Source organism: Natrix helvetica (assembly GCF_964273705.1).
Source record: "Natrix helvetica genome assembly, chromosome: 10".
Taxonomy (NCBI): Eukaryota; Metazoa; Chordata; class Lepidosauria; order Squamata; family Natricidae; genus Natrix; species Natrix helvetica.
The window spans coordinates 21,445,562-21,456,104 of record NC_138561.1 but is presented as its reverse complement, the minus strand read 5'-3'; the positions used below and the strand labels follow the sequence as shown (position 1 = coordinate 21,456,104).

Sequence of the window (10,543 nt, the reverse complement as noted above, 5' to 3'; positions counted from 1 at the left end):
ACCCACAATTTACAATCCTGAGTACTGCTTGCAGGGTTAAGCCAGCACCAACCGATCCCCATGGCATTTTTTGTGTGCCACGAATGAGCCAAAAACCAATCATATGTCGAAAAATGAATGTGTCAGGCCTGCAGCCATCTTCTCTTTGGGATCTTTGGCTTGCCACACTTTCTATTATTCTGCTGTGCATTTTCTATGGTGGGAAAATGGGAGAAGGGATTGTAGGAGTGAGGTGCAATGTAGCCATAACAAAATTCTTTCTAGAAAGCCAAGGTCATCCTTTGTCTCTGCACCTGACCGGAACTAGATGGGTGGAAGCTGCCAGCATGGCAGTGGGAGATTGGGCCATGTGATGAACTTGTGGGTGTGGGTGGGGCCAAGATCTTGAACTTTCAACTGGGTGGGGAAAACCGGGAAGCTTCCAGATTAGGCTTTTCCCAGATGTGCCAACATGGCTCTCTTCATGAATTGGAACTTTGAGGAATCCTTTGCTTCGGACTCTGATTTAATTTTGGATGCTATTTGGAACCCCGACAAAGTGAAAAAAAAAAACTACAACAGCCGTGGGGAAACAGATTTCTAGTTGCCATTTTTAGGAGCTCAGCCTGGAGACAGCCCCCCCCCCCTGCTTTTCAGCCAGTTGCTTCTCTATACCTTGGACATACATAAAAACTCACACTACACATTCCCAGCAAGTTTTTTTTAAAATTAAAGAGTGAGAAGATTCACAGAGAATCACGTCCAGCTCTGAGCTTGCAATCCATCATCAGCCTAGATCTGCAAAGGAACGGCAGACCAGGCACCAGGCACGAGGTCCGATGTTCCCAACAGAGATTCTTAGCCCACCCATGAAATCTGTCAATCCAAAACAGTCTGGAGTGATGGATTCCCAGAATATTTATGGCCGATCTTTTAAGGCAATACCCAAAGATCTTTTCTTTAAAGGAATTCCTCCTCTCTTCTCTTTCTAGGACTGTTGAGTAAGCGTGTGCAGCTCTCTAAAGTATGTGCAATCAAGAGTACGTCCTCCCTAAAATCCCTTGCGTGCAGACCTAATCAAGCCGAAGTTTAAACCAGTGGCAAGCTGCGGGACTGTCTCAAGGAGAGGAACTTGAATTTGTCACAGTATCGAGACGCTGGTCTGAGTTAGCCTAACTGTTGAATAGGAGGCCCACTGCAGAGATGAAATCCAGCCGAGAGAGAATGAGACTTTAGGGCTGCCCAAATAAATGACACATGATGATCCCAGGCCAGGACTCTGAAACACATTCTTCCATATAATGATGAGCCATGGTGGTGCAGTGGTTAGAGTCCAGGACTGCAGGCTACTTCTGCTGACTGTCGGCTGCCTGCAATTTGGCAGTTCGAATCTCACCAGGTTCCAGGTTGACTCAGCCTTCCGAGGTGGGTAAAATTAGGACCCGGATTGTTGGGGGCAAGAGGCAGCTTAGAGGGATGTAAAGCTCTGTGAAGCAGTATATAAGTGCCATTGCTATAATTCCACCTCTGCGTTTTGTACCTGGCTTTGAAGTATTCACTCCCCTATTCATTGTTCTAACTTGACTTTATAATCAGACATACAAATAAAGATTGAGAAATGCTTTCGGCTGGTTTTTTTTCTAGCCAAAGATCACGCTAAAGCAAAATGGAGATGTTTTTTCGGGTTGACAATATACCCCATAAAATTTTCCACATACCCTCAGAGACACCCATCCATCATTCGGCGTTGCCAAAGGTCTCCAGACCATTACAGAGAAAGCAGGGAGGCTTGGCCAGCTATCTCAGGGCCAGGGTTCATAGGCAATTCAAACACTTTTTCCCAGAGAGTACAGATTTTAAAAGCAGCCGCTGCACGTAAAGGTACATTTAATTACAAAGCTTTGCGTCTGCTTTGTGACGCAGCCTGAACTGCCATTCCTCCCTGCCCTGCAATTCCCTGCTGCAGACAACTTTAGCCTAACAAACAGAATAAGATCACACTGTCTTCCAAAACGAGATTTGTTTCATCAGCTTTATTTTCAAGGGGATGAAGGAAAGAAAGCAACATAAAATCCCAGTTACTTTTTGAGATATTGAATATACGCCATAAATAAAAGGTTGCATTAATACAGGATCAGTCAGGGGGGAAGAAAGAAAAAAAAACCAGACATGTAAAAACAACACAAGGAAGATGCACCCATCTGTGCTAAAAGTAATCCTTAAAAAGAAAAGGAAGGAAAAAAATCCCAAGATAACACAGGGTTGTATTATCTTGGGATTTGTACTCTTTTACATTTTACACCATGAAACCGTTACATTACAAGCCGGATCCAAACAGCTCCACAGGAAACCCAACTGCTAAGACGCCGTTAACATTTGCTTGCAAGGAAAAAGCGTGAAAATGAAGAGGAAGGCCAGCGCTAAACGATCAACAGTTGTGCTCTTCAACACTTACTTTCACTAGACAGGAGACGTGTCCATCAAGGTGTGTGCGTGCTATGGAAGGTAGGGGGACGGAAAGCACCTGGATGGAAGGTTGGACGGGGAGGTTTTCCAGAGCAAAACATTTGGAGTGCACTGATTTTAAAGGGGGTTTGCACATTCTTCTCCCCCTTTGTGTACAAAGATTAAAAGTTTGCACTGAATCACAGTAGATGATTCTTTCCGGACTTGGGAAACTCAAGTCTATGAAAACAGAACTTGGAGGCCTGGAACAGAATTGGCAAATTAGAGGAGTGTGTTTCAAAAGCACAACTCACAGCTGCCCTCAAGGGGCAACACAAAAGGGGAGTGCTGGGTTAGAGGTTACCTCCAACAAAATTGGTTCAGGATTTGAAATCCATAGCTGTAACTTCTCTTCCTCTGTTTGTGCAATTAAACATCAAAGAAATTACATCCCCCCCCCCTCCCAAACGCAAGAATAAAGAGAACGAGTTTGCTTTTTGCAAAAGAAGACATGTTATTTATAATTCTCTTGGCTGTTTGGCCTATTATTCCATTCATACAGAATTCATGGAAGGGGAATTCTGTTCTTTTCAAGGGGAACCCAAAGAGACTCCTAACACTCAAACTGGAGAGTCAGACAAAATTGCAACATTCCCAGAATAAGTGAAGAAACGTGGCAAGCCTCTGGAGATTTATCTCAAGTTGTTTTCTCCCTGCGTAATATATCCGTCAATTGCAACCATAATGTCCAGAAATCAGCCCTTGGAATAAGAGCTTCCAACACTGACCTGACCATGTAAAGTTCAATTGTCTATTTAGATGCAGCTTCTTTAAAAAATAAAACTAGCTGTTAGCTCTCTGAGATATTTCATAAATCTTTTTTTATTATTTTTTAGAAAATTTATCTCTAAAGGATATGAAAAGTTAAGTCAAAACTTTTTAATACGAACGATTTGGAACAAATAGACTCTCGTTGGAGTGTAACAAGAACGCATCAGCAGCCGGGCACAAGGGCGACGGGCATAAGAGGCTTCCAAATATGGTGGATGTCCCAAAGATTCTCATTAAAAAGGATTGACTGCATGGCGACCCATCCTTTTCCAAGGGATGATGGGCCTCACTCACCTGAAGGAACCATCTCACCTCTCTCTATTTACACCTGAAAATTAATGCTCTTTTTTTGCTTTCTTCGGCACAGGGAAGATCCCAGCAGGTCAAGTTGGTGGGAATCTTCTTAGCAGAGATGCAAAACCGCCTTGTTAATCTCTGGGTTAGTCCAGTCATTCCGAATGTCATCTAAGTGGTTATCGAAATCCACCAGGGTTTCATAGGACCGACTGTCCAATAGGGATTCGGAGATCCTTTGGGCTTCTGTCCAATCTTCACAATAATCACTGCCGTGGGAGAGAAGGGAGAAATTAAAGATGAGCGACCACGTTCAAAGCAACAAGAGGGAGCTGGGAAAAATGACCTATGACCGGTCCTCACATTCACAATGGCTACTGCATCCTGGGGTCAGGGGATTGCCATTGGCAGCTGTCAACAAGCAAAGTGAAGCCGGATCTGTTTAACAATCACAGCAAAAAAAAAAAAAAAAACAAGTCGTGACTCATTTAGTGACTGCCATGCTTAGCGATGGAAGTTCCAGTGTCGACTGTGGCCGATTTAACGTTCATCCTTTCATTTTGTACTTTTTGAATTTGAAAGGAAAGGCCCAAGTAAAAGAACCGTGAAATGTGTCCATTTTTTTCAGACGGGAAAGTTTATTTTAAGAATTACTCACACGTGTGGGTCTCTGCATCTCCATTTATTTTCGTGGTGCTCATACACATGAACTGCGGGCTTTAGGCACTTCATTGTAAATCTAGTGTTATCCACCTGATGCAGAACAGAAAAACAAAGCTGAACCTGTGCCATTCCCATTGAAATGGAATATGTGGACACTAAAGCATCTCACTTATTGCTTATTCAGGGATCTGTTTTTGTAGCATGAAGTTAATATATAGGAGGAAGAAGGTGGCTTGCTGTCATTTCAAAATTACTTTTTAGGACAGGCTGCCCACTCTCAACAGAAATGACCATCTTACATCAAAAGAGCATGAAATAAATAAGAGACTTTAATTGCTTTGAATTGCTTCAATGTAGATTGCTCATTTGAAAGTAAAAATCTTTGGTGGAACTCTCGGGTTATCAATTTTAATTTTTATCCTAATACATATTCTAAGATTTGTGGCCTATATTTATGGTAGCCAGCCCCCTCGGTTATTCGATAACTCTCGAAGCAAGTAACTGAAGGAATTGACCATGAAATAAATATTAAATTTAAAAAAAAACCTACATGCCTACCATTATGAGGGCTGTATCATTGAAGTTTTCTGCAATCCTTGAAGCGACTTTTTCGGCGAGCAAGTTTGGACTACGAAATAAAGAGAAGAGAATTTATCAGTTAGGATGTAACCAGCCAGGTAAAGGATGGCTTCCGTTAAAGCTGAAAGAAGAAATAATTTCAGAGGAAAGGTTTATCTCATTGATAGCAGATACGAATAATTCTCAACCCAAAGTAAAAAGAGCGCCAAGCGATTTTCTACAGTCTCCTCTTACTATTCTTTAGGGGAGGGGCTCTCCAAACCTGGTAACTTTTAAGGCTTTGTGGACTTTAACTCCCAGAATTCCTCAGTGAATTTTTCCTGGGGAAGTCTGGGAGTTGAAGCCCACAAGTCTTGAAGTTACCAAGTTTGGAGACTTCTACTTTAGAGCCCTAAGTCAGTTTCTTCAACTGCTTAACTGCTGTAACATAAAGCATGGACAACTCTGAAGAAACCAGGAAGGATTGTCCTGCAAAAGACAAATTAAGCCAAGGATAAAGAAGACAAACCCAGCTACACACCTGGCATCCTTCACACGTTCATTTGCTTGGTAGTAGCCAGCTATTACATAGCTGTTCTCTCGGCACCAAGAATCAATCTGAAAAGGTCATTAAAAAAATTTATAAGCACCCAAAGACAATCAAGGCAGAGATGAAAACAATAGATGTTCGCAGCAGCCAATTTTATTCAAATTGTAAGCAGATACCCGTTTTCTTGATAATTATTTCACCCGGGCATATCGTTTGACACCCATTATCAGAACGTGCTGAAAGCTGCTGGAACAAAGCAGAAGATGATACAACTGGCAAATTGGTTTACACCTGCCAGATATCTGAAAAGATGTGGTCTGTATACAAAACACGATTGTGTTAAGCTTCTTACGCAGGACTTGAAGTGTGTGACAAATTCCCTTGTTTTGCTAATGATAATTAGCTCCTGCAGTGGACAGACAGCTCACACATTTCACAAAAATGTTTTCTCGATTAGCAGATCTAAGGAAACCCATAGTGTAACTGAAAGGTCAGTGAATGTGGGATTTTGATGTCCCCAAGAATGCCATAGGATGTCCTCTGTTGTTTTGCTGTCAGTGGAGTGGATGGAGAGATCTGGGATCAAATGGCACGCCTGCCAGGATGCGTCCATTTGTTTCCATCTGTAAAATGCCTCGTGATCCAGCACATCAGAGAATGACTGTGAGGGAAAGTAGAAACCTGGCCACTTTAAGACTTGTGAACTTCAACTCCCAGAATTCTGGGAATTGAGGTTCATAAGTCTTAAAGTGGTTAAGTTTGGAGATTCCCCCAGTGTTTTTCTAAGCCATCCTCAGTTATCTGTGGCTGGCCTAGGGACTATGACTAGGCAATTCAAAAATGAAATAAAAGCAGCACGCAGGGGACAAGAACCTTCGTTTTTCAGTGGGCCCTTGTTGCTCTCCAAGCTTGGTGGTTTTCTTGGCACTGTGCACTGATGATGTTACCTAGTTAGGCCATGAAACGTCTGCAGAAAAGGCCACCAAGCTCAGAAAGAACCATGGGACACCCTGTCCAATTCAACCCTGGGCCACAAATGCTCTCTTCTATTGGCACTTTCTTCTTCAACCTCTGATCATTTCCATGGAAAAATGAAAGGAAAAGCTAATCCAAGGGAGGAAGGGAAGAAGACAAAGAGAAGAGACAGATGGCCCAAGCAAGAACAAAGGAATCACTCGTCCCCTCCCTCCCCTTCCATCTGCAATTCCTCCAACAATACTGAGAGGTGGGTCAGCACAGGCTGAAGGGGGGGGGGGAGGAGGAGAATAAAGCAGTTTATTAATTACATCCTGAGTGGCCCACATCCAAAATGGATGACAGCTAGGACTGCAGGCTTTAAAGAAGCCCTGACAGCTAAGATCTGGCGATAAGGCTCAAATAATGTCTTCCTCCTCCCAGAAGGCATTTCAATTACGGTCAGCCTTGGTATAAAACTCTTCGTTTTATGATAATGTACCATTATTATCTAATCTGCCACAAAGCTCTGTTAAAATACTTTAAAAGAATTAAATGTTAGGAGGCCCAATCTGATCGGAATGCATTTATCCAAACTCAGATGCTGGCCCTGCTTGGGAGCTTTGAAGCCACCCAACATTTGCTTCTCGTAATGAGATTATCTGATTAAGATAATCCAGTGATTTAGGGAAACGGAAAAACCACCCAACAATTATGTATATTCCAGCTGTGTTTTTTGTTTTTTAAAAAAAGGAGGGGGAAACGGTTTCCCAAACATTTTGCATTCTGACCTTCTGTTTCCCAAACGCATGGATCTCATTGTTTAGCAGCTGTGTTTTCTAGCCCTAAATTAAATGGTCTAAGAGCTTTGCAAATAATCTCTTCCATTGAAATGATGTGGGTGCGTTTTGTTGAGGTCTCGCCTAGTATCACCGGTAAAGAGCCACCTGCCAGCACAATCGTAACCATTGAAAAGGCCTTAAAATCGTTGTTTGATAATTGAGATCTTGCCAGTCAAAACCTAAACAAACAGAAAAATGTTTTCACGCTAATCTCCTTCGATTGCTCTTTGGCTTATACAGGTTTGTTCTTGACTTAGAGCAGGTGATTTAGTGACCGTTCGAACTTACAATGGCACTGAAAAAGTGACTTATGAACGTTTTTCACACTTAGGATCCTTGTAGCATCTCCATGGTCACCTGATCAAAACTCAAGACTCACACTTATGACAGCTGCAGTGTGCCAGGGTCACGTGATCCCCTTTTTACGACCGTCTGACGAGCAGAGTCGATGGGGAAGCCAAGTTCACTCAACAACCGTGTTATCTTAACACCTGCAGTGATTCATTTAACGCCTGGGGCAAGCAAGGTCGTAAAATGGAACAAAATTCACTTAAGAAATAAAATCTCACTTAGTAACAGAAGTGTTGGGCTCAATTGTGTAGTAAATCAAGGAATATCTGTACTGTTTTCAAATCTAGGGCCATTTCACATTTCTGGTTCCCATTACTGGACCAGACTGCAAGCTGTAAGGTTTTGTTAAGATGGCATTCAGCACTTGGTGGGAAACTACCCGTTCTCCATCTTTCACCTGCTAAATGACTCTTCTCCATTGAATGACAGTCTTATGCTTTGTGAGCTTGGCCAGATGGGTAGCCAAGCCAGGTCAATCATACTTTTCACTTCTCATTATTTCTACTGGCCATCTGCAAATCAAGCTGTCAAATCTAATTACTCTGAGGGAACTGCAGTGACAAAAAGTTCCCCAAAGATAGATCAGTGTCTTGACCTTCTAAGACAGGAGGCACTATCTCTAATTAAGTCTTCTCCATCTGTCCAAAGTCCCCCTCACCCTCCTCGTTGACTAATTGATTCAGCTCTCACCGTTTCCAATTCAGCTGGAAACACACAAATTCAATTGCTTGAATTCGTTGGTATGCAGACTCACAACTGTCTCCCGCTTCTACAGGAGCTGTGTTTTCAATGCCACCAGGCACAAATGCAAGCTTAATTTTGTGGATGTTTTCACTTTAGACTTTGCCTGGCAAAATAACGCCTGAAAGCTTGGTGATAAAGCAACAGTGTTTAATAGGAAGCTGTTTGCTGGCGTTTTTTTGGTCTTCAGCGAGACTTTTCAGATCCAGGCACAAAATGTCATTTTCCAAATATTTCTACCTACAGTTAACATACGAAGCCCAGAAGCATCTTGCAAGATAGCAGCGTCCTCGAGTCCCCTTTTGCGACCAAGCAAAATCCATGGGGGGAAGCCTGGTTCGCTTAACCACCTGGCGACTAATTGAACAACGACAGTGACTCGGTTAAGGACTGTGGCGAAAAACACCGTAAAAGGGGGCAAAACTCACTTAACCAATGTCTCACTTAATGACATACATTTTGGGTTCAATTGTGATTGTAAGCCAAGGACTACCTGGTATTTTCTTTGGGAGGTAGACTGCTCCCATTGGGGGAGGCTCCCGCTCCAGCCTCTCAAGCCAAGGGGCCCCTCAGAATAACTTTATTGTCACTTTAAATGTACACGAATCGGCAAACATTAAACATAAAATTTTGTTGCATGCAGCTCTCCAAGGGTCACCACCTTTAATATGCACAACACGAACATGACAAAAATATAAATAGATAGATAGATAGTTACAGAGAGATGATGTAAGGGCAGAGGATAGATAGAGGATATAGATGAATGATATAGAGATGATAATAGATCCATGATGGTGAACCTGTGGCTTGCGTGCCAATCAGAGGTGGCACGGAGAGCCCTCTGCTGGCACGGGTGCCATCTCCCAGGCCAGATCTCCGTGGGGTGTTTCTTTTGTGAGCTTCTGCTCCCCCTGCAAACAACGGAACAGAAGCTCACGAAAGAAAAAGATCGGACCTCTTGCTGCGCTGCCGATGTTGGGATGCCCCTCCTCCTGCCGGCCAGCTGGTCTTTGGGTCTCTGCTGTGCAGGAGTGCATGCATACATGTCTGCGCATGCACGCGTTTGCACATGCACCTTTCCGTTTGAGCATGTGCGCCTGTGCAGTTTGGGCGCTCCGTGTCTGAAAGGTTCGCCATCACTGACATAGATAGACAGACAATATAGATGGATGAGAGAGACGACATAGAGATGATAGAATCTATCAGATAGATAAATGATAGATAACAGATATATAGAGATGATATAAATGAGATTATAGAGCTGATAGATGACTGATAGATATAATGATAGGTAGATGATATGGATAGAGGAGATTTTGATATAGATGAGAGATGATGGATATAGTGATGATATAGATAGATAAATAGATAGATTAGGTATAAAGATAGACAGAGAAAATATAAGGATAGAGATGAGAGATGATGGATATAGTGATGGTATATAGATAGATTAGAGATAAAGATAGAGAAAATATAGGGATATAGATGAGAGAGAGAGAGATGACAGATAAAGAGAGAGAATCGCGCATACACCCTCGCAAGGGTAGGGAGGCTCTCCCTGCCCGATCCTCACCAGGCTGAGCGCCACCTCCAGCATGGGCGCCAGGGCCAGGCTGCCGTGGAAGAGCGGGATGCAGTCCACCAGCAGCGGGTGGGGGGAAGGCGGCGGCTCCCGCTCCCGGCCCCGCTGACCCGGCGGCTGCGGCTGCTTCTCGGCCACCAGCAGCCCGTTGACGGCGCAGTGCGGGTACTTGGCGCTGTGCAGCACCATCTTGCAGTAGGCCTGCGTGCTCAGCTTCATCGCCGCCGGTTCCTCCTCCTCCTCCTCCTCACGGGCCTCCCACGGCAACCGCTGCCCAGGCCCGACGATCTAGGGAGGGGGGGGGAGGCCGCAAAAACGTCGCAAAAAAGGCCACTCGGGGGCCGTAAGGGAGAGGCGCGCGCGTGCGCAGATGGACGGGGAAAAAGGAGGAATGAGGCGAAAGGCGCGCGCCGTCCACTCTGCCCGTCTCTATGGTCTCTTAATGGGGGATGAAAGTGGCCGCGACCATAGAGGGAGCTGCGTGCTAGAGGGGCAAAGGAGACTTAGGGGGTGGGGAATATACATTCATTTTGAGGGACTAATGCAGGATCCATCTGAGCTAGGAATGATGGGAGTTGCACCCAGCTGAGCAATGAAGAGTTCTTTCCACCTCAGCAAGCATCGCCTCTAGAAAGAAAAGGAGGAAACGGGCCACTCTTCCCTTCGTAGCTCTATGGCGCCAGCTCCATTCCTCCCTCACTTCCTCCTCCCGGGCTGAGTCCGCCGATATCCCGTCGTGCCTCGCTCTCCCCC

General features: G+C 44.2%; 1 protein-coding gene across 1 annotated transcript; it reads right to left on the bottom strand.

Annotated features, from left to right (window-relative positions):
- Nucleotides 1–1,993: 1,993 nt before the first annotated feature.
- On the bottom strand, nucleotides 1,994–10,102 carry EMC8 (ER membrane protein complex subunit 8). Its single transcript, XM_081963499.1, has 5 exons — nucleotides 9,782–10,102; nucleotides 5,312–5,388; nucleotides 4,771–4,840; nucleotides 4,208–4,302; nucleotides 1,994–3,818 (listed from the first exon to the last, which is right to left on the bottom strand). Exons 1-5 carry the CDS (start codon nucleotides 10,007–10,009, stop codon nucleotides 3,659–3,661), a joined length of 630 nt encoding a protein of 209 aa, XP_081819625.1. The 5' UTR covers nucleotides 10,010–10,102; the 3' UTR covers nucleotides 1,994–3,658.
- Nucleotides 10,103–10,543: the final 441 nt, after the last annotated feature.

Bases quoted from the DNA above. Each gene is read 5' to 3' on its own strand.
- EMC8 (XM_081963499.1), bottom strand. From the start codon at position 10,009: ATGAAGCTGAGCACGCAGGCCTACTGCAAGATGGTGCTGCACAGCGCC. The intron at 5,389-9,781 runs GTGAGGATCGGG...TGACCTTTTCAG, and splicing joins TGGAGGTGGCGCTCAGCCTG to ATTGATTCTTGGTGCCGAGA. The intron at 4,841-5,311 runs GTGTGTAGCTGG...TTTATTTCGTAG, and splicing joins GAACGTGTGAAGGATGCCAG to TCCAAACTTGCTCGCCGAAA.